General features: G+C 37.8%; 1 protein-coding gene across 1 annotated transcript in view; it reads left to right on the forward strand.

Annotated features, from left to right (window-relative positions):
* The first annotated feature begins 8,428 nt into the window (after positions 1-8,428).
* Scml2 (Scm polycomb group protein like 2) overlaps positions 8,429-23,894 on the forward strand; it is a 66,696-nt gene continuing 51,230 nt past the window's right edge. The window contains exons 1-2 of the mRNA XM_046425860.2: positions 8,429-8,526; positions 22,801-22,846. Coding sequence (XP_046281816.1) covers positions 8,515-8,526; positions 22,801-22,846 — 58 coding nt within the window. The 5' untranslated portion in view covers positions 8,429-8,514. The remainder of the gene's footprint in view (positions 8,527-22,800; positions 22,847-23,894) is intronic.

Here is a 23,894-nt window from a genome sequence, read left to right on the forward strand (position 1 = left end):
CCAATTGGAGTAGGGGCAGAGCAGAGCCGCCGCCCGCGCCTGCAAGGTAGGCAGACCTGCGACCGACCGGCAGAACAGGCCCAGGGGTCCGCGGGCGTGGTAGACACGTCACACCAATTGGAGGAGGGGCAGAGCAGAGCCACCGCCTGCGCCTGCAAGGTAGGCAGACCGCCGCCCAACCCTGCAAGGGAGTCTTTTCAACTATACAAGAGCAATATGAATATATAGGGGGAAAAAGTTTTCAAAAACACAACAGTTTCACCAAGCAGAAAAAAACGCAAGCAATATGAAAAGACAAGGAAAGAAAGGACCACAAGCAATGCAGGTCAACTCAACGTTAGAAGAGGTAACAGCTGCAGCAGATGGAATGTCAGATAAAGAATTCAGGATATACATGCTTCAGATGATCTGGAGTCTCAAGGAAGACATCAGACAGCAAAATCAGACAATGAAAGATCACTTCGACAATGAATTACACAAACAAATCCAGGCAGCAGAAGATCAACTATACAGGGAGATAGAGGTTATAAAAAACAAACAAACAGAAATCCTAGAAATGCAGGAAGCAATAAACCAACTTAAAAACTCAATTGAGAATACTACCAGCAGAGTAGAACACTTAGAAGATAGAACATCAGACAATGAAGACAAAGTATTTCAACTTGAAAAGAACATAGACAGCTCATCAAGACTGTTAAGAAACCATGAGCAGAACATCCAAGAAATATGGGATAACATAAAGAGACCAAACTTAAGAGTCATTGGGATACAGGAAGGTATAGAGGTCCAAACCAAGGGAATGAGCAATCTGTTCAATGAAATAATACGAGAAAACTTCCCAGACTTGAAGAATGGGACAGAATCCCAAATCCTAGAAGCCTACAGGACGCCGAATGTGCAAAATCATAAGAGATCCACACCTAGACACATTATAATGAAGATGCCCAACATACAGAATAAGGAGAGAATTTTAAAAGCTACAAGAGAAAGGAAGCAGATTACATTTAGGGGTAAGCCAATCAGGATAACAGCTGATCTTTCAACACAGACTCTGAAAGCTAGAAGATCCTGGAATAACATATTTCAAACACTGAAAGAAAATGGGTTCCAACCAAGAATTGTGTATCCAGCGAAATTAAGCTTCAGGATGGAAGATGAAATTAAAACCTTCCACGATAAACAGAAGTTAAAAGAATTTGCAGCTAGAAAACCATCTCTTCAAAACATCCTCGGCAAAACATTACAGGAAGAGGAAATGGAAAATAACAATGAAAACCAACAGTGGGAGGTAGGACAGTAAAGGGGGGAAAATAATCAAAGAGGAAAACAAACCATGTTTAGTAATATAAATAAACAAATATGGCTGGAAGAACAACCCATATCTCAATAATAATCCTAAATGTTAATGGCTTAAACTCACCAATTAAGAGACACAGGCTAGTAGAATGGATCACAAAACAAGACCCAACAATATGCTGCCTACAGGAGACACATTTGATAGGAAAAGACATACATAGGCTGAAGGTGAAAGGTTGGGAAAAATCATATCACTCATATGGACTTTGGAAACAAGCAGGAGTGTCCATACTCATATCAAATAAAATAGATGCACACTTGTACATTGCTGGTGGGACTGCAAATTGGTGCAGCCAATTTGGAAAGCAGTATGGAGATTTCTTGGAAAGCTGGGAATGGAGCCACCATTTGACCCAGCTATTCCCCTTCCCGGTCTATTCCCTAAAGACCTAAAAAGAGCATGCTACAGGGACACTGCTACATCGATGTTCATAGCAGCACAATTCACAATAGCAAGACTGTGGAACCAACCTAGATGCCCTTCAATAGACGAATGGATAAAAAAAATGTGGCATTTATACACAATGGAGTATTACTCTGCATTAAAAAATGACAAAATCATAGAATTTGCAGGGAAATGGATGGCATTTGAACATATTATGCTAAGTGAAGCTAGCCAATCCCTAAAAAACAAATGCCAAATGTCTTCTTTGATATAAGGAGAGTAACTAAGAACAGAGTAGGGACGAAGAGCATGAGAAGAAGATTAACATTAAACAGGGATAAGAGGTTGGAGGGAAAGGGAGAGAGAAGGGAAATTGCATGGAAATGGAAGGAGACCCTCAGGGTTATACAAAATTACATACAAGAGGAAGTGAGGGGAAAGGGAAAAATAATACAAGGGGGAGAAATGAATGACAGTAGAGGGGGTAGAGAGAGAAGAAGGGAGGGGAGGGGAGGGGAGGGGGGATAGTAGAGGATAGGAAAGGCAGCAGAATACAACAGACACTAGTATGGCAACATGTAAATCAATGGATGTGTAACTGATATGATTCTGCAATCTGTATACGGGGTAAAAATGGGAGTTCATAACCCACTTGAATCAAAGTGTGAAATATGATATATCAAGAACTATGTAATGTTTTGAACAACCAACAATAAAAAATTTAAAAAAAAAGAAAGGGGAGAAATTAAAATAATAAATAATTTGCATTTTTGATAAGATAATGAGGAAGATACTGCAAAATAAACTTGGAGAACTGCTGACCCTAAGAGACTAAGGCATTGAACATTAATATCTGCTGACATCATGAAATGAAAGACAAATCAAGCATTATGTGCTTCCTAATGGAAGAATATATTACCTATCACCCAGGAAGCTTTCTTGCTAAAGCCACCCCGCTCCCCCCCAAAATCCCCTGCTTTAATGCTTTAATCCCTTGCTAAAATGCCAATGTTTAGATTCAAGCTTGTGATCATCCTGTTTCAGCCTCCTGAATCATTGGGATTTTTATCAGCACACGAACCACCAATTTTTAGGAAATATAAATAGGGCATACATTAAATCAGGGGATACAATTTGTAAACTCTAGAACATGGGAAATTAGGATTCTTCAAATAATGAATTAATAGAAAAAAGAAATGGGGAAGGAACTTACAGATTAAAAGACATTTCAAAATCATATCAATCAATTGCAATGTGTGGGCTTTATTTTTATAGCTGTAAAAATGTGTATTTTATGGGACAATTCACATTTGAATAGTGAATGGATATTTTGATATGAAAAAATTAATTTTTCCAGATGTGGTGGTGCATATCTTTAATCCCAGGTGCCCAGGAAGCTGAGGAGGATTTAAAGTTTGATGGTAGCCATTTATTTATTTATTTATTTATATTTATTATTTATTTATTTGTGGTACTGGGGATTGAACCCAGGGCCTCATGCACACTAGGCACACACTCTCTCATTGAGCTGCATCCCCTGCATTTGGTTGTATCCAATGTAACCACAAGGTCTTCATGAAGGAAAGGAGGGTTGGAGAGTCATCTTGAGGAGGAGATGTGATGATAGAAGTAGAGGTCAGAAAGAAAGAACTTTGAGGATGCTATATTTCTGGCTTTTGAATGTGGATGATGATGAAGCCACAAGCCAAAAAATGCAGGTGGTGTCTAGAAGTTGGAAAAAATAAGGAAGCAGATTCTCCATAGTTTCCAAAAGCAATGCTGCCCTGCCGAGCCATGCTGGACCTCCAGGACAGTTTTAAGCCACTAAGTTTGTGGTAATTTGTTATAATAGCAATACAAAGCTGGGATAGTCAGCTTTTTGTGAATGTGACAGATAACCTAAAATAAACAGTAAAAGGAGGAAAGGTTTGTTTTGATTCAAGATGGCTTGGCCCCATCACTTTGGGCTGGTGGTCGCACAGTACATTGTCGAGGGAGCATATGGAAGAGGAGTTATATTTATCTCATGGCATCAGGGAAGCTGGGGGGCAGGGGAGAGGGTCTCGGTTCATCTGTTGTTCTCCAAGGCTGTTGCTGGAGGACTGACAGCCTCTTGTTCCATATCAGGCTGCTCTTGTAAAGATCATAATTCCATTAAGAGAGGTGAGCAGAACTCTTGGAGATGTAACAGCAGCTATGAAGTTGTGCAATCTATGACAATTTCTGCAACTTTTCTACTGTACAACCTTTAATTACTCCCCATCGACATAGAATAAAGTTTTGACACCTTAGCGTGGCACTCAGATTTATCTTGATTGACCCCTTTGTGTTTTGGTTGGCCCAGTGAACCTTTCCTAATAAGACAAGGACCCTGCAATTACTTTTCATTATTTTGTGTTCTGTTCTCTATGAGTTTGGCAAATTCATTATTCTTCACCTCTCAGCTCAAAAGTCTCCTCTTTTACCCTCCTAAGAAATAGGCACATGGGAACTAATAATTGTTATCAACTTGATAGGACCTAGGTGCTTTTCATAGACTATCTTCTTTTATATTCACTCTTAAGACACTCTCTCCAAATTAATTTTTATCTACTCATAACTCAGGGTATTATAGTGACTTTTCAGCATGTGATAGGTTGGGAAACCCTTAAATGCTATAGATAGTTCCCATGGTCTGTAAGTTCTCAAAAACCTTACAGAGATATTTGAGGCCTCCATCTCCATAGTTGGTTGGGGCTTCAATAATGAAGGAAGAACCAGCAAGAACAGTAGGTACAGTTGTATGTGATTTTGAAGAGAATTTATCTGGATTAGGTAGGTTTAAAGGAACCACATAGGATGCCCAGGGCCTAGTAAGAACTGTAAGCTCTCAGCTGTACCTTGCGTCACCTTTCCAAAGACTCAGCGAGGACCAAAGCTGTGAAAGAGGATCCCCTGCCAGAAGCTGTCATTGTAGAGCCACTGCCACTGTCAGAGCTGAGGTCCTAGAAGGAAGGGGATGAGGTTTGGATCAAATGGAGAATAACCAGAACAGAAAGTGTAAAATCAGAATTAATAAATGTTTTAATTGTCCATAGGACTAGTTGTCAGGTGGTCAGTTGCAGTTCCTTCATATGGTTATACAACATCATATGGGTGCATCTAAAACCATTTGGTGAGATGATGAAGAGTGAGATAAGAGATCCTGTTCTTTTGAAGATCTTCAAACATCTGTCATGTCTGTCTTCTTTCTGGGTGTTAGCTCTTGGAGTATTCAAATTGTCTTTTTCATCTTGGTATTCCCAACTTTGAGCAGAGCAAGCACATAATGTTTGAATGAGGATTGAGTGAGAGAAATGATGGTGTAGTGTAGTGTTCATTGAGGTTTTGCCAGTTTTCCTAGCCTATAAAATATTTGACTTGGCCAAAGTCAACTTAGATGTCAGGCATTTTATTGGCTTTCTGATCAATCTGAATAATATTTTCTCATCAGTGACATAAGTGTAGCAGATTTCATTTTTCCCCTTTTAAAAATGAAAAATAAAACAAAACAAAAACCCTGAGGCATGGAAAGATTGTAAAGAAATATAGTTAGTTAATGATGAACTTGGGATTTCAGATGGTTTCCATTGCAGTTGTGTCTTTTATGTTAATCCATGGCCTTCCTGGTAGGCTAGCTTCTCTGGTTTCCTATCACAGACTTCACCCCATGATATTTTTCCAGGGAAGTTACTATTTTGAAGTTAGGAATATGGGTTTATCACAACCAACAATAATGCTAAAACCAATTTATCTTATATGTGCTCTTGGTTTAATGAGAGGGGAAAGGGCAATTTGTTAGAAACAAGAATCTGAAGGTGTTTATAAACTTGGTTACTATTTTAATTAATTTACTAATTTAGTACCTACTCTGGATTTTTTCACTTAGGTGACAACACAATTGCTGCTTACTAGTTTATACCTTGGATCTCTATAGTCTCTGCCAGGCTTAGTTAGGCTCCTGTGTTTTAGGGAGAAAGAAGATCATGAGGTGGGAGAACTAGAGGGAGCCTTAACTAATCATCCTGTAACGTTTAAGTTTTTTTTTTTTTTAATATTTTTTAGATACTGATGGACCTTTATTTTCTTCATTTATTTAAATGTGGTGCTGAGAGTCAAACCCAGTGCCTCACACATGCTGGGCAAGTGCTCTACCACTGAGCCACAAACAACCCCAGCCCTTGTGATGTTATATGTATGCAGATAATATTGTTTCAGTATAAAAATGTATATTGATAAAAATCTAGATTAAACTTGCTTATCTGGGAAAGATGATCTTTTCATTCTGTTTGACTAGTATTAAACTATAGAAAGGAAATGCATTTTCGAGATACAAGATTTTTGCACTGGACTTGGACTGGATAGGGCTATGTATCCTCTTTAAGGTTGTCATAGGTCTTGTGCTGAGTCAAGAGCAAATTGACAGGAGCAGATAGTCTTGCATGGAAAATAAATCATGAACACCTGGATTTTATTAGCCTTAGTTCTTACTCTTTCAGTCCCAAGAGTGTCCTTATTTTCATTTTCAAGGCAAAATTAATTGAACATCATAATGGAAGATATTCATCCAGTCTCTCATTTAAGAGTATTTATCAAATTTATACTACGAGCAGAACACTTCCATATAATGTAAAATAAATAGTGATGTTCTGACCTGTGTTAACTTTATCAAGAAGTAGTCTCAAATTTTATTGGCAAAAGAGGAAAAACAGGATGTGTAAGGAAATAATTATTGAAAGTTTATGTGCATATACATAGTGTATAAGGAAAGCATATGATTGATGACAAGGATGGAAGGGGTAGTTCGGAAAGTTTGAATATATGTTCAGAAGCTAACTACCACTTATTTGCTGTGTGAGGAATAATCATTTTCCTCATCTGTAAAGTGGAAGAAGAGTAGCATCATAGAAAAGTTGTTAAAAAATACTGAGAATATTGGCGATTTTTATCTAAAGAGAGTAGCATGATTTTCAGCACATAGAAAGCAGGAGCTCAATAAATGGTAGCTATTGTTATCAATAATTCATTTATTATGAGTTTAATAAGAGTCACACTTATATAAATCCTTTGAGCATAGCCATTGAAGATGTTGTCATATAGATAATGCTTAAGGGCTTCAATAATTTACTGTTAATAGACAAATATAGAAAGTAGTGAGGCATCAGTGAGACAGGCAATTTAGCAGTCAGTAGTATTCCTACAATTTAATAAAATCTATTTATATAAAAGAGGTATACATGATAAGTCAAATCTTTCACATATAGAATGAAGAGATGAATTTCAATTGTTTCCATTATATCAGGATTAGAACAGTAGCCACTAATTAAGAATTCAAGTCCCTCCCAGTTACTAAGGGTTTGCTTTCTGGCTTTAAAAAACATTTTTGAACTTTCCTCTTAGACCATTTAAACATTCTCTTCTATATGTTATACAATTGATATGACCAAATCTGTCTCTAATATTTGCATCTCATTGACCTAGTCATTCTATTTTCACCTTAAAGTTTACTTCGGTTTGACACTGTTTTTCATTTTTAAAGGATTCAAGATCAGAGAAATTTGATTTTGTTCTATTCAGCACTGTTTAGATACATTAGAAACCACTTTAATTTGGCTTTTGTTTAATGCTGCAAAAGTTGTGGATGAAAATAATTGTATTTTGCATTGCAGAAAATGGATATATTCTTCGGGTCTTTTTAGGGGGTTCAGTTTTGGTTTTAGTTTCTGGTTTCAGAATTATGATTTTAAAATCACATCATGCTCTATACATTAAGGTGATTACGGATGCAAAACCTACACCCAGCTTTAGAAAGAGTTGTAAAGAGGGAAAGCCTGCCAATAGTTTACTTTTGGCTAGTATAGCACATTGTATTATTTTTTAAAACAGAAATTTGAAATCTGCTTATATACAAACCCACGAGGGATGGACATTTTTCTCAGAAATTTCTGTTTGCTGGATTTTGTGCTGTTCTTTCCTCCTCTCTGTATTGGTACGATCCCCACCTGCACAATGGGTTCGGCCCAGGGCGAGGGAGATCGGCAGAGGGGACCCTAAAATGCACTCTCGGGTACGCTTCTGAGCACCTTCAAGTTGGTGAGCAAATGACTTCCTCCTCTGAGTATCCGTTAGCTCAAGCCTGGGTTGAAAGCAACAACTATTCCAGAAAGTAGAGCTGGGAGGGGATTGCGTGGCAAAAACCTATGGGAGGGGGGGAGCTGTTTCTGGGAGTATTGCAACCCGCGAAGGAGTGGCTTTGCTCAAGCTGCTGTAACAAGCGACTTTTTCTCCGCTGCTCGAACTTGTTTGAGTTTCTAAGGAAGCGCCTGTTTTTTGGGTCGGTGGCCAGGGTAGGTGGTGAGTGGGAGTTGAAGGGGAGCGAGTTCTCGGGTTGGAACTTGACGCAGACCCGGGGGGGCCTTGAGTGCATTCGCTGTGACTGATATTTTTTGGTGGGGGAAGATAAGGGAAATCTGCCAAAGGCTTTCCTGGGCTCTCAGTGCCTTACTGACGGCCACTGCCCGTACTCGCGCTCGTGCGGGCTGACTGCTCGAGCCCCTGGCACGCGGCAGCGGTCGTAGGGCGTGCTCGCGGCAACCGCAGGGCACGCGGGCCGGTCGCGGGGCGGGGGCGGGGCGGCGGGGGCGGTTGCGGGGCATGCGCGGCTCCGCGCGCGGCTTCTCAAAAATGGCGGCGGCGGTGTGAAGACCGGTGCCGGCTCGCGGGAGTAGTGTGACAGAATTTCGTTGCTGTCGAGGATGAGACCCGAGGTGCGTGGTGACTCTGGGCTCCGTGAGGAGCGGAGAAAGAGAGTTGTGGCGTCCGGACCCTGACCGTTGTCCCTGAGGCGGGAGGGGGGGAGCCTTAGGCAGCGCGTCTCGCGCGAGGAACGCCCCCTCTACGCCCCTCCGGCGTCCCGCCTCAGCTGGGCCCCGCACCCCAGTCGCCCACCCCTGGTGGCCTCCTCCCCGAGGCCAGGGCTCCTCTGATCCTCTCAGCGCGCTTCGCGAACCTCCCTGAGCAGCGCTCGCGCCGCCCCTCACACTTTCCCGGAGCCCCTTTGCTGGCGGCGGGCCCTTATTGCCTCTGGCGTTCCGGCGGCGGACGGCGGTCCCTCAGACGCCCCCTCGTCGACAGCACTCTTAGCTGCTACCTCCTCGGGGTAGGTGGGGCCGGGCTGGGGTCTGGGGACTCTGCGGATAGTTGGCGGAGCTCAGGGGCCAGGATGAGTTCGCGAGGTCTAGGTTCAGACGCGCCTTCCGGGACTTGTGAGGTAACTTTTGGATTTTGTGAGGGAACGTCAGCCCGGAAGGATGCGCCTGTGGTGGGGAGCGGGCGCTGGTCCCGGTGCCAGGTGCGCGCCGCGGGGCTTCCAGCGGGGACTGGGTGCACCAATCGTTCGCCTTCGAGGTGAAGCGGGACAGCATGGCGGGCGGGAGGGCGAGGGGGCTCCGAGCTTCTCTAGGGACCGCAAGGCGGCAGCGCTCACGGCTTGAGTCCAGGGACCACTGCTGCTGCCTTTTAAAAACAGCCCTGAAATGGTTCCTTATATTTCTTGCTTCTTTTTCACCCGGGTAGTGCTTGTGAATGGGAAGAGGCGGAAGGAGATCCAGGGGTATAGGGAAATTTGGTTGGTTTTATGCCGTGAGCCACAGACAGCTTCACCTTCTGAACCCTCTTGGCCTCCTCCCAGGCGTCCGGGCAGCTCTGTACTTCCTTCAAAGGCTGAACCATATTCGTCTCCTCCTCATAGTTGGGTAGCTCGGATATTAGCTTACAGGTTCCTATTTAAGAATATTGATTTTTTTAAAAGATAAAACATTACAATTTGAAATTTGCCTATGTTTTGAAAAATTAGAAGTCGAGCCCGTAGGCTTGCCTATAGGGTGACTTTAGAACACTTAGGGAGTGAATAGATCAGTTAGTTGAGGGAAACTGAGGCCGGGAAAATGTTTTGCTTATGATCAAATGATTTTCAGAATTATTGGAGATGCTTTTTTTCCTCTCCCAATTTCAGATGCTGCTGCATTTTAATGTCTTCAGAGCTATTCATATTTCTGTTTTGAGGAAAGAGTATTTTAAGATGTACATCTGTGGAGTACAACTTCCTATGTTGAGCAGTTGTATTATAACAGTTCATACATGCATATTTCTTTTCAATAACTGCTTGGGAAGGTTTTTCAGTAATGACAAATTTTCCTTCCTTGCCATTTTTTTGCCTGAATTATTAAATAACGTCTTTCCAATGGTGAATGTTCTTTCAGGTTGTGATTTTGTATTTTAATGGGAGGAGTGTGAAAATAAGCTTTTGGAAGTGAGTCCAATTGGGATTTTGAGAAAAGAGTGAGTTTATGAGCGCTCACCTGCTGTCTTGTATTTGTTCTGCTATAACTTTAAATAGTCTGAACTTAAAAAAGACTTAAATACAGCTTAAAAATAGCTTTGAAGTGTTTGAATGTGTTTCATATATATATTGTGCACTTTCCCTCTTAACTCCAGAGAACCCGATTTATTTTGAAATTGATAGTTTGGGAGAAAAGATTAATGTAACTGGTACTGCATTGTGTGAGAGGATGCTTTAAAATGGATGATGTCATAAATGTACAAAGTACATTGGAATGGATCTTAAAGATATGGTATCAGTATTTCTCATGAGGCACTTGGTCAGTCCTTTCGATTTATGGTTCAGTCAGTGCATCTTTATTAAGCACCTGTGCTGCCCTTAGTATGAAGTTTAGTTCAAGGAACATTTATTCAGAGCCTACTGCTTTGTGTGCCAGTTTCTGGTGTTTAAGGCTTCCCACCAGTAGTTTATTCTTGAATATTTCAAGGTTATAACTAAGAAAATCACTATGAATGTAGAACAACTATTCCTTTTATTTAAAGGGCAAGCTCAGAGAGTCAGTATTTTTGTCATAATTTTCTAAACAAAGTTCTGTGAGTTACTTCTGACTTACGTGATCATAACTTTGTGCCTTTTCTATTATGATTATATAAAACTATACATTTTATGGCAGGTTATTTTCTGGATCAGACTAATAACATTGCTTAGGTTTGTGGGAAAAATGAGTTGCTGGTATAAATTGAAATCAATACATGGGTTGGAGATGGGGTATTTTGTAATGTTAAGCAACTACACTTTTATGTCCAAGTAGTTTAGGCTATAACTAGATTTTTTTAACTTACTGATATTTATTTATTAAAAAAATTTTTGAAGTTCTAGGTGGACGGCATGCCTTTATTTTATTTGCTTATTTGTATGTAGTACAAAGGATCGAACTCAGTGCCTCACGTGCTAGGCGAGTGCTCTGCCACTTAGTTACAGCCCCAGCCCTTTAATTTACTGATATTTTAAGTACTTTTCTTCTTTGAAAATATTTCATAAATCTGAGTTCAAAAATAACATGGGCTATGATGGTCAGCTATAAGCCAGATGTGACTCTCATTTTCTTTTGGGTTTGTTCCTTTTTAGCTGCTTGCCTGTTCCTCCCAGATGCTTCCTATAGCCCCTCTTCCTGCTCTGTTCTCTTTGCTGTTGGTGTCTGTTTCCGAATCAGCAAAATGGTCAGGGTAATCCTGTGTTCTCACTGAGAAATAATTGACAATGGTAAAGTGCCTTGAAAAGGCTGAGTAAATACCAAGTCTTTTGAATGAAAATGAGAAAAATCCAAATTTCAGTTTTAGCTTGAGCTCTTGAAGGGTGGGAGAGGAAAATTTCACTTGATATTTTATTGCCTCTCTCTTTGAACTAATATTGATTTATAACTTTAGTAACTGGAACACTGGTGATGGGTGCAAGGGATCCTCTGTTATTGAGTTATTGGTCACCTCCAGCCCTTTTTTGCCAGGTTCCCTGCCTGCCCTCCTCCTCCTGTTTATACTAGCTTTTGTTCTCATTCCACTTGTACATGGAGTTTCAAGCTCATTTTCTCTATTAACTCCTCACTTGGAAACTGCACTGTCTCCTCCTAGTTATATTACTGGTTTTGTGGATATACAAGAACAAAGTAAGCTCTGCCAGCTATCAGAGTTAAGAGTTGTGAGCTCTAAGTTGTATGGAGACTGATCTGACATTGACAGGAGATATTTTGTGGTTTGGAGTGAGCTACAGCTCACTAAGAATTTCAGAACCATTTTATTGATGTCTGAGAATTAGTATATAATAGCTCAGAATTTGTTGATTGGTTGCAGAAACTGAAAACCTGGAAATGTTGAAAATGGCCAATGTTGGTGATTTTGAAAAGTTTCCCTTCCCTGCTTGGAATCTTAATATTCATGATCTTTTTATCTTGGGAAAAGGAGATGAAAGAAAGCATTTCCATTTATCTTAGATAAAAATAGAATAATTAATTTATACCATGATATAAATACTTGCAAAATTTAGTGTTAAGTGTTTTCCAGGCTCTAACTTGAGTTTTGGTTACTCTAAGAATAGAAATGCCTTTACTTCAGTAGCATCTCTTTTATAAAAAGGATAGCAGAGGTGGTAGTTCCTAAAATGGGGAAAACTAGAGAAAATTTTAGAAACTGTGTAAGATTTGGAATGAGCATATGTTCTTTGACTTTCATGAGTAAGACATTTTTAGTTTTATTTTACTTTTATGTTGTCTAGCATCTTGTAAACCTTGGTAACCATAGAAATAATAATAGTGGTAGTTTTTATGCTGCAATTAAACATGTCCCTAAACCTTTCTTTTACTTTCATTTTTTGGGCATGTAATGGAAAGATTTTAAATAAGAAGTGGGGATAATCTTAATGTGAAAAGTGAAAGTTTTTTTGTTCCCATAATAGTTTATATGAGGGTGTTTTTAAAGAGTTAAATAGAATATAAGCTCATTGAATCTTTATGTGTAAAGAGCTGGGAAACATTTGAAGATGGTGTTTGACTACTTACTACTCATGACTTGTGTTTATGGCCATGGTTCTGCCCCTTCCTAGGTTTATAGGAGCAAACTGTTCTAAGAGCGGAAATAGAGTACCCACCTTTTGTGGTAACATGTCATTGTAAACTTGAGAAGGGACAGATATATTTTTACAATTCTAGAGCATTCCTTGAGGATATTTTCTTTTCTCTGGGAAAAGTTGGTGAGGCTCACTTTGTTTCTTGTCTTTAGAATATACATTTGATTTTTCTCAACTTCTTATGTCAAAAAATTCTCAAAAAGATGTCATTCCAGTGCAGAATTCCAAATAAACAACTCTGTTTGTTATGTACTTATTGCCTTGACATAGTTATTTAAGCATGTGTATTGGCATAATCCTTGCTTTTTGTTAATATTTGGTCGTTTTTCCTATCTTCCATCAGTTTTAGCTGATTTTGATTTCTTGGGCTGGGGTTGAGCGCTTCTCCCTCAGTGGGAGAGCGCTTGCCTCACACATGTGAAGCACTGGGTTAGATCCTCAGGACCACATAAAAATAAATAAAATAAAGGCATAAAAAATATTTTGATTTCTTAAATTAAAACTGAATCAAATATATTTCTTCAGTTCTCTGTATTCAGTGCCTCCGAATACAGTTGGAAATAGGTGCCCTTTGCTTTTGTTCTTTGCTGTTTTTTCTCTGAAAAATTTTGAAAAGCATTATTATTAAAAAGTATTTCAATACACATTAAATTTGTATGAAAAGTAATCAGGTTTAATTAGTTTTAAACTAACTTCGTAGAGTTTGATAATTGTTCAAACGAAAGTATCTTTGATACTGAGATAGCATCATTATTCACATCATTATTCACAGATAGTAATCAGTAATGATAAATGCATTCATAGATTGCTTGGTTTTTAGATTAATTTAGAAACTCTAATTTGGGATTTTTTTTCCTGGTGAGATTTTGAGAAGTTATTCAAATATTTAAATGAGTAATTTGCTGACACCTGCCACATGTTTGAAGTATTGTCAGGGATGTTTAGTTTTCTGGTCACTTTAGATTGTGGTTTATTGCATGCTTTTCCGAAGTCTGTTGTCTAGTGGGGATTGTTGTTGTCATCATTTCCATTATTTCTTCTAGGACTGGTGTTAAAAACCATAAATCTAGACTGTGGTGATAATAGGAACAGGCTGTAACCTGATCCAGTTCTTTTGTCAAAATGTCCCACCATGAGCTGCCTGCAGTAAATTGACATGCCCTGCCATTAACTCCAGTCCTCCACAGATGTCTGTGGGCAGCAGGTCTTTGGGCAATTAGCCTGTGGCTGTTCTTTAAAACCTGAGGAATTTACAACTATAAACAGGGATTTTGGCAACCCTTGATTTGTCCTTCATTTCTCTTATTTTCTGACATAACATACTTCCTAACCACATATATAGCTCCCACATAAATCATTTTAGAATTTCAAGTAATTAATTATTGTAACCTGTAGTTTATAATTTTTAAATAACTTAAAAATTCTTGAAAATAGTTGTCTTCTTAGATTTGTTTTGACACATAAAAACATTAGTTTCTAATTCATTGGGGGCAGATTTTACTAAAACATAATTAAAATTACTCTTGTAGAAACCATAATTTCCCCCAGAAGTTTTGATTTGATAAATCCTTACAAACAAAGAATGTTCTTTCCTAATATTGATTACTCCCAATTAAGAGATAGATTTTATTTTTTAGAGAGAGAGAGAGAGAATTTTTTTAAAAATATTTATTCTTTAGTTTTGGGTGGACACAACATCTTTATTTGTATGTGGTGCTGAGGATTGAACCCAGAGCCATGCGCATGCCAGGTGAGCGCACTACTGCTTGAGCCACATCCCCAGCCCCAATAGAATTTGTTTTTTAAATGAAGTTGCAACATTGTTTAGTTTCTCCCTGATTACTTTTACAGATATGTCATAAAATGGAACATACAATTATTTTTTGACTTATGTGAATTTAGATAATTGTGCCATCTTAAAATGATGATGTCCAAGTCAAGTTCACCATATAGAATGGATATGTGTGTGTGTGTATTTATACACACTTTTTTTAAGCAGAAGAAGAGGAGCTTGTTTTGCATAGCAAAAGAGTTTGATTTCTTAAATATGTGGTATTTGAGGTGGTTATGAAGCATTTGGACTATTGATCAGTTGGCTAGACAGGAAATTTTGGAGAGAGGTTGATGTAGGGGACATCATAGGTGTGTTGTGTTGTGTCAGCCACAGAATAGAATCATGAGGAAGACTAAGTGACTAGAGAAGACCAATGACTAGGATGGAAGGAGATAGTAGATACAAAAGGATAACAGAGGTAGGACAACCAGGGAATTACACATACTTTGAGGCCCGGAGAAGAGAACTGTCTGGAATGGGGAGTGGCCTTTCACAAAGGGCTCCTGAAGTGTCAAGGAGAGTGAGAACTGAAGCACTGAAATGAGGTTTGATGTCTTGAAGGTAATTAGGGTCTTGGAAAGCAATTGAAGGACACTAGGAAAGGTAGAGGCCAGATTGCAGAAAGGGGGAGGTATTCTAGTAACTCTTCATTCCATATTATGGGTGTTAGTACTGATTTATCACTGTAACTTTGGTCATCAGGAAAAGGTTAGTCAGTTTGGTAAAAACTACTGTGTTGCCAGCATTTAATGCATTTCCCACTTAGGACTGAGTGACTGACTGACAGACCGACCAACCGATCTATCCCATCTATTTATTTTGTGGTGCTAGGCAAGCACTCTACTTCCCCAGCTCTCAATTCAGGATTTTTTTTTTTTTGACTTGTGATGGGTTTATCAGAATGCAATTCCGTTGTAAATCAAGGAGCATCTGTATGTAATATAATTGAGAATCTTTTCTATACTAATACAAATTCAGATATTGTCTCCATTTAAGGTTGAATGCTTTTACAAGCACTTTACTTTTATTTTGTATTTATTTTTTTGGTACTGGGGATTGAACACAGGGGCACTTGACCACTCAGCTACATCCCCAGCCCCATTTTGCATTTATTTAGAGACAGGGTCTCACTAAGTTGCTTAGCATCTTGCTTTTTGCTGAGGCTGGATTTGAACTCCCAATCCTCCTGCCTCAGCCTCCCAAGCCACTGGGATTACAGCCGGGCACCACCACACCTGGCACTTTACCTTTTGTAAAAGGTGGAATTGAATAGCTCAAAATGGGAAGCTCAGTGAACAAGTCTAATATTGAATGCTTAAATTTGGACATTATTCTCTCCTTTTGGAATTTGGGAAATATGGAAGTAAACCTCGTTGTTGTTCTAGGCACAAATTTTATTTTTTTTCAGCTTTACTGATTCTTATGCTTTCTCAAGTTGAAAATTTATATCCATTTTATAACATTGGATCAATGGCCTAATGTTGAAAAGAGCCCTGGGAGATTTCTGTCAGACTTGCTTATTAGTTCCTGTCCTTGTCAAAATGTTTGTTCTTATTAACTCTTCAGATAGAAATCTCTAATTAGAGAATTAGAGACTCAAGGTGTAGTCTGCCTTCTCTCAAAAAACAAAACCAAGAACTGGAAGGGGAAAAAGGAGAAAGAAAAGGAAAGGGGAAAACTCATGAACAGAAAAATAATTGAAAGGCCCCCAAATCTTAGAATTATAGACCTATTAATTTGCTAAATAGTTTTTCTTTTTAAATTCTTATTAGTTATTGATGGACCTTTATTCATTTATTTATTAATATGTGGTGTTGAGAATCAAACTCAGTGCCTCACACATGCTACGTAAGCATGCTACCACTGTAAAACAGGTTGTAACAATTCTCTCCAGAATCAGGTAAGAGCAATGGTAGTTTTAGGCTTAATAATTATGCTGTTAGTCACTGTTTACATTGTTTAATCTTATTGAGAAAATGGTTTAAAACAAGTACCATTTATTGATTTATCATGTCAATTTTATAATAATATAGTTTGCAAACCAAGTAGTTATATTTATTTATATTTATATTTAAATATGTTTTTTAATTCAATGGAGTTGTTCCTAATAAGCATTTAGTGAAGCACTACTCATCATGCTGGCAAAAACAAACAAAGCTTTAAATTTTTTTCCACACTAAAATTTTCTCTTCTGTGTAATATGGAGAACTACTTTGGATCTCTTTTGTAGTGCCAAAGAAATTCAATTCAAAGCATATCAAGAGCAAAGATAAGGGTTTTTTTTTTTTTTTTTTTTGGTAATTTGCCTTGTAGACTAGCAGTGTGTGTAGAAGTGAGGTATATCTTTAGAATGTCAGGTTCCTATTTTTTTGCAGAAAGAGTTATGCTGTCTGCCTATCTGGTATAGATATTCTTAACTCCAGTGTGTATTTATTTGAGGCACTCTGAGGATTCATCTGTGGGTTAGTTGATGCTATTCAGGTTTTACCAATAGACTATGGTCATCTTATTCTGTCACCTCTACCCTTCTTAAATTTTTTAAAAAAATTTTTTTAGTTGTAGATGGACACAATACCTTTATTTATTTTTATGTGGTGATGAGGATCGAACCCAATGCTTCACACGCACAAGGTGCATGCTCTACCACTGAGCTACAACCCCAGCCCCTCTACCCTTTTATTGTGACTGAAAAACATGGTAAGAGAAACAGTAGAACATTTTTAGGGGAGGGAGGGTTGCTGGGGATTGAACACAGGGCCTTGTTGTACATGCAAGGCAAGTACTCTACCAACTGAGCTATATTCCCAGCCCTCATTTTTATTTCCTTCTCAAATTATAGATAAAGATAGTTTCTGGGGGTTGGGGTTGTGGCTCAGAGGTAGAGTGCTTGCCTTATACACATGAGGGTACTGGGTTCAGTCCTCAGCACCAATAAAGGTATTGTGTCCATCTATAACTGAAAATATTTAAAAACAAAAAAATGATAGTTTCTGTTTAGTCACTATTTCTTTTTGTGGAGGGGGCGGGTACTGAGGATTGAGCTCAGGGGCACTTAACCACTGAACCACAACCCCAGCCCTATTTTGTATTTTAATTAAAGACAGGGTCTCACTGAGTACTGAGTTGCTTAGCGCCTTGCGTTGCTGAGTCTGGCTTTGAACTTGTGATCCTCCTGCCTAAGCCTCCTGAGCCACTGGGATTACAGGCATGCGCCAGTAGCACCTACTCACTTTTTTTTTTTTTTTTAAATATCAGGATCTTTACAGATTCCTCCTAGTATTCATTCTTAGGAAAATGTTTGCCTTTCCTGTTGAATTTGTATGTACCTTTATCTTGTAGGAAGATTAATATAACCCAAGTTTTTCTTTTCATTTTTACTATTAGGAAGTCCAGAGAGAAATCATTCAGTTTGAGTAATAAAATTTTCCAACTAACCAGTATATTTTTATCTTTTTTAATTTAAGAAGCTCTATCCTAAGTGTATTTTTTATATTGGAACTGCTACAGTAAAGTATAAGACATGAAAACAGTAAAGTATAAGACATGAAAAATATATAGAAGGGGCGGGGGCTGTAGCTTTTGCACACGTGAGGCAGTGGGTTCAATCCTCAGCAACACATGAAAATAAATTAACAAACAAAGATTGTGTTCACCTACAACTACAAAAATATATAGAAAATGGTGAAAAGTTTTGGTGATCAGCATTATCAAAAAGTAATATTTGAGGGGCTGGGGTTGTGGCTCAGCAGTATAGTGCTTGCCTTGCACGTATGAGGTACTGGGTTCAGTCCTCAGCACCACATAAAAATAAATAAAGTTAAAAAAGTAATATTTGATTAAATAATTACCCCCAAATCCTAGTAAATTTTACGCACTTCGGTCTTTTAGATTGCAAAATAAGCAATAACTTGTCCTGATTTGTATCAAACTTGAGAATAGTGGAATTTTTCCTTGAGGCATGGATTTTTAGGCAGCATTTATTTATTCATTGTTCAGTTTTTATTTTAGCTAAAAATGTTGGCCTTATGAATTTATAATGGACAATTTCATTTGGAAAGCACATTTAAAAAGGGTTCAAATATATTTTGTATATGGGCTTGCATATGTGGTTTTTAAAAATTGGAAGGATATACAACACGTGGTTAACGATAGGTATTATTTGATAATGGGGTTATAGGTGACTTTTCTTTTTTTTACTTATATGTATTCTGATTTGGAGGGGCGGAGTGTGGATGATGGTGAATGTATAAAAAAGAAAAATCCATTTTTTAGGGATTCACAAGGCTATTTTGGTTCACTAAGGGTCAAAAACTATTTTCAGTGCTCTCCTATCTTAAAGGAAGTAATATATTCATGAATAATTATCTCAAAGTTATCCAGCCCAAGGTAATGTTAAGTTTCTTTTGGTTTTAATTAGAATATATAACTTTTGTGATAATGCTATTAGTAGATGACAGCTGCTTTCTTTGGTAGGATAAGGAACAGCTTTAATTTACACATGGAAAATCAAGAAGCAGGAGGATCACAAGTTCTGGGCTAGCCTCAGCAATTTGAGACCCTGTCTCAAAATAAAGAGGACTGGGGATGCACCTGAGTGGTAGAGTGCTCCTGGATTTGATCCTCAGTACCCCGCCCCCCCCAAAAAAAAAAAAAGATTTATTCTCTGATGTTAGTACTAATGCTATGTCAATACCCAAATTCTTTATTTTTCCCATGTGTAAATAAGGCTAACAGCATCTACATATATTTCACAGTGTAGTCATGAAAATAAAATGAGATATAATAGTGTAGGTAGCATACTCTTAATATTTGGTATACGGTAGGTGTAGACTTATAAGAAATTGCCAAACAGTTTTTGCTTAAATAATCTTTTACTTATATAATACTATACAGATTTATGTATTCATTTGCAACAAGTGTTTAGTCACTTTTTATTTACTGTCAGTGATCATTTGACTACTTTTTAAGTACAGGCATTGTGCTAGCTGTGGGAAAACAACAAGGAAGAATAGTGTATGGACTGTATTCTCTATCACTTTATAATGTAGGAGGAGAGGTGGTCAGGTAAGTCTTGTATCATACAAGACTTGCTTTGATTGGTACCTGTTAACAGCAGTGTGGAAACAGCCTGAAAATCCTGCAGGGGAGCTCTCAGAAGCCATGAGGCCTTGCCTTGTTTCTTATGGGCATAAACCCTTAATACGTGAAATTTATATCTACATGTCTATTATGTCTATTAATAAAGTCACTTATACATATGAGATTGAAAAAGATTATTTTGTTGAATTGGTTTAAATGGTTTAGCTCTTGTAGTATGAAAGCTCAGTAGAGAAACCATTTGTATATTTGAAGCTTTCTTTGAAATAGAATCTTTCTCCATTCTCTCATTAGGGATTTATTTTCCCCTCCAAGACTTGGTCCTTTTTTAATAAAAAGGAAGATATAATATTTTACTGTACATACAGTTTTATTTGTATAGTGCATGACAGTTTGAATAGTTACCTTGAGTGAGAAGTTACACCTTTGCGTATGCCAAATATAAAACTTGGAAATAGGGGCTGGGGATGTGGCTCAAGCGGTAGCACGCTTGCCTGGCATGCGTGGGGCACTGGGTTCGATCCTCAACACCACATAAAAATAAAATAAAGATATTGTGCCACCTAAAACTAAAAAATAAATATTTAGGGCTGGGATATAGCTCAGTGGCAAAGCGTCTGCCTTGCAATCGCAAAGCCCTGGGTTTGACCCCCAGTTCCCAAAAAGACAAAAAAAAAAAAGAACCCCACCTAAAAAATAAATACTAAAAAAAAAAAACTTGGAAATAGGAATCATGGGGGAGAGTTAGGAGAGAAAACAAATCTCTAATAAAATGTATAGATTTCAAATGTTAGAAAAGAAATGTTTTATTAAAGTTTGATGAATATTATAGAATATTCACTTGCGTTCACTTTGAATCTACCTTGGGATCAGGATTGTTCAGGGTGCTAATGGAGTGTGTGTGTGTGTGTGTATGTATATGTATATATAGGGGAATATATATATTCATGATCATATTCTCTTTTTTTAATTTAAAAAAAATTTTTGTAGTTGTAGATGCCTTTATTTTATTTTATTTTTTTTATGTGGTGCTGAGGATCAAACCCAGTGCCTCACTCATGCTAGGCAAGTGCTCTACCTCTGGAGCCACGGCCCCCGCCCCCCCCCCCCCCCCAATATTCTCTTAAAGGGAATAATTTCATTTAACATTTAATGATCAGTGTAATAAAACATGGAAGCTACATAGACCTGAGTGAAGAATGATAAAGGCTGTCTATAGTGAAACAAAGTGTATTTAGGTATATTTAGGACAAATGATTTTGATTTTATCTTTACCTTAAAAGAATCCTTAGGCTATATTGTACTGGACATGGGCTCACTTTTTGTGGTGCCTTCAAATAACTCACTGCATTTTAACATTGAAATTGTCATCTTTAAGGAACTAAAGATTCTCTCTTTTGAGAATTCTTGTATTTTCCTGGTCAATTGTTCTATCTACCTCTCCACAAAGCACCACTTTTACCTCTCTTTTAACGCCTGTATTTTGTTTTGTTTAATAACTGCTTGCTGATATTTTTGCCGTAGATTTTTCACTTTTATGGCAGATTGTGTATCTTCTATCCACATAGCACCAAACACATCAAAAAAATTCTTTAAATACTTGTTCTTTATATAACTGGATCACACCTGGAAACAGATGCTGGTAATGGAGAAAGGAACATGAAAGGCTTCAAGAAGGAGATTCTATTTATGTTAGACCTTAAAATAGTATTTCAAGAAGCAGAAGAGGAAAGAGTATACCACATAGCTAGAACCATATGATAAGTTATTGAAACAGAGGTGTTTGGATTTTTTGTTTGTTTGTTTTGTTTTGTTTTTGGTACCAGGGATTGGACTCAGTTGCACTCAACCCTTGAGCCACATCCCCAGCCTTATTTTGTATTTTATTTAGAGACAGGGTATCAATGAGTTGCTTAGTGCCTCATTTTTGCTGAGACTGGCTTTGAACTTGTGATCCTCCTGCTTCAGCCTCCCAAGCAGTAGGATTACAGGCATGCACCACTGCGCCTGGCTTAAAACTAGTTTTTTTTTTGGTTACTACAGAGGATAGTGGTAGGTGTTAGATGGCAGGTGCTTTGAAATTGTAGAGGGCCTTAAATATGTTCCACAAAAGTTTTTTTTTTTTTTTTTTGCTCAGTTACATAGCCAGTGTGGAAGCAGAAGGAAGAAAACAGCCCAGACTATATCTGCTATTATGTATCAAGTAGGTTATGATAGAGAAAGACATTGATGACAAGACAAGCTAGGTAGGTATGGTACCAAACTAAGTAGAAGTTCATGAAGACATGAAACCCCTATGTGGCAGGAGATAGGGAAATGAAGTATGTTGGCCAGTGACTAATGTGGGATTGAAAAAAGAAAAAAAACATCTGAGACTGTAGGCCAAGTACCTGGAAAAGTAGTTGTTAGTAAGAGAAAGATGTCAGAAGAAGTGAGTTTTAGGGATGTGAGGCTTGAGTGTAGTCTCTTGAATCAGCTATAGTTTGTACACATAATCATATTCTTATTACAGTCACACAGAGTTATGGAGGGTAGGTATAATTTATCACATTAGGTTTTTCTATGTACATAACATCTTTTTATAGTATTTATACTGTATTTTCTTCATATGCCTATTTCTGACTAGGTTAGCTCTCGAAGTGGAAGGACAGTCTAATACTTACCTTTGAGGACTTGACTTTTGGAGTTAAAAGTTTAACCAACACAGTCATGATTCTTCTACCTCTTGGCAACATAGTATGATAGAAGTGGGCTTTTGGGATAGGCTTCAGTTTGAATACCAACTTTGTTAACTTACTGTTTTACTCATGTAATATTTAAGTTGATATAATTCACACACTATAAAATTCACCTTTTTTTACAATTCAGTTTTTTTTGCGTATTCACAAGTTTGCACAGCTATCACTACTATCTAATGTTAGAACATTTCAACACCCCAAAAAGGAAATGCTATACCCCTACTCATGTCCATTAGCAATCACTCCTCAATCCCTCTTCCCCCAGCCAACTATTGATCTTCTAATCTGATCATTTTTATTCAAGGGGAAGAGATGGAAATAATGATTCTATCACTGATTTCTAACTACTACCCTTCAGCACTGTATTACACTAAAAGGAGACATTAATTGTGGGTTTTTTTCCCCCTTGTAGGAGAGAACACCAGGAAGTGATACAATGGGACGAACAGCAAATGAAGGTAGACTTTACTTATATAAAGATGATGTTTTTAGTTACTTGTGTGGTATACTGAACTTTTGGAATAAAGCCTTTTAATCAGTAAATATTAAGTGCTTAGAAGTGGAATTTTAGAACTGAATAACTATTAGAGGCAATCATGTCTTATCCTAGTTTTGTAAATGAGAAAGCTGAAACTGAGGGAGGTTAAGTGAACAAGTTATACAATATTTTGTGATAAATCCAAGATTAGAATCCAGATCTTGTAACTCTAGTATAAGTGGTTAAAAATCACTTCATTCCATTTTGTCTGCTTAATGTTCGGTATATATGCCACGCTCATTTGCACTTCGCTTTGTGTTGTGTTTCCCTTTCCATTATATATTTTCCACATATTTGCCTTGCTAAATCTTGTTCCTCCTTGAAGTCTTGTATCTTTCGTGACTTTTTCTCTGGCTAAATGAATGCTGTCCTTTAAATTTTGTTAAGTATATTAGTTTAGGGTAGTGTCTATAACTAGATTGAATTTCTCTAGAGCAGGAGTCATGTCTGTACATTTTCTCAGAAAATCTTACTGTGGAACTTTTAGGTAAATACAAGCATGTACTTTTAAAAAATCAAATAATTTTAAACAGAAAGCAGCCCATATAACCCTTTTTAAGTACTCACATAATTAAAAGAGTTCCCCATTTATAACCAATAAGTAGATCTTTTACTTTGAAAGTTATCATTCTTAGGTCCTTCTTTAAGAAGCCACATCAATGTTTATAACAGCTCAATTCACAGTAGCCAAGCTATGGAACCACCCTACATGCCCTTCAATAGATGAATGGATAAAGAAAATGTGGTATATATACAATTGAATAGTACTCAGCCATAAAGAAGAATGAAATTATGCCATTTGTTGGTAAATGGATGGAAATGTAGACTATCATGCTAAGTGAAAAAAACCAATCCCAGGAAAAGGCTGAATGTTCTCTCTGATATGTGGATGCTAACCAATATCAAGGCAGGGTGGGGGGGAAGTATAAAAGTTCATTGGATTAGATAAAGGGGAATGAAGGGAAAGG

Source organism: Marmota monax, unplaced genomic scaffold (assembly GCF_021218885.2).
Source record: "Marmota monax isolate L192 unplaced genomic scaffold, Marmota_monax_Labrador192_F-V1.1 WCK01_AAM20220418_F8-fsc00203, whole genome shotgun sequence".
In the NCBI taxonomy this organism is placed as follows: Eukaryota; Metazoa; Chordata; class Mammalia; order Rodentia; family Sciuridae; genus Marmota; species Marmota monax.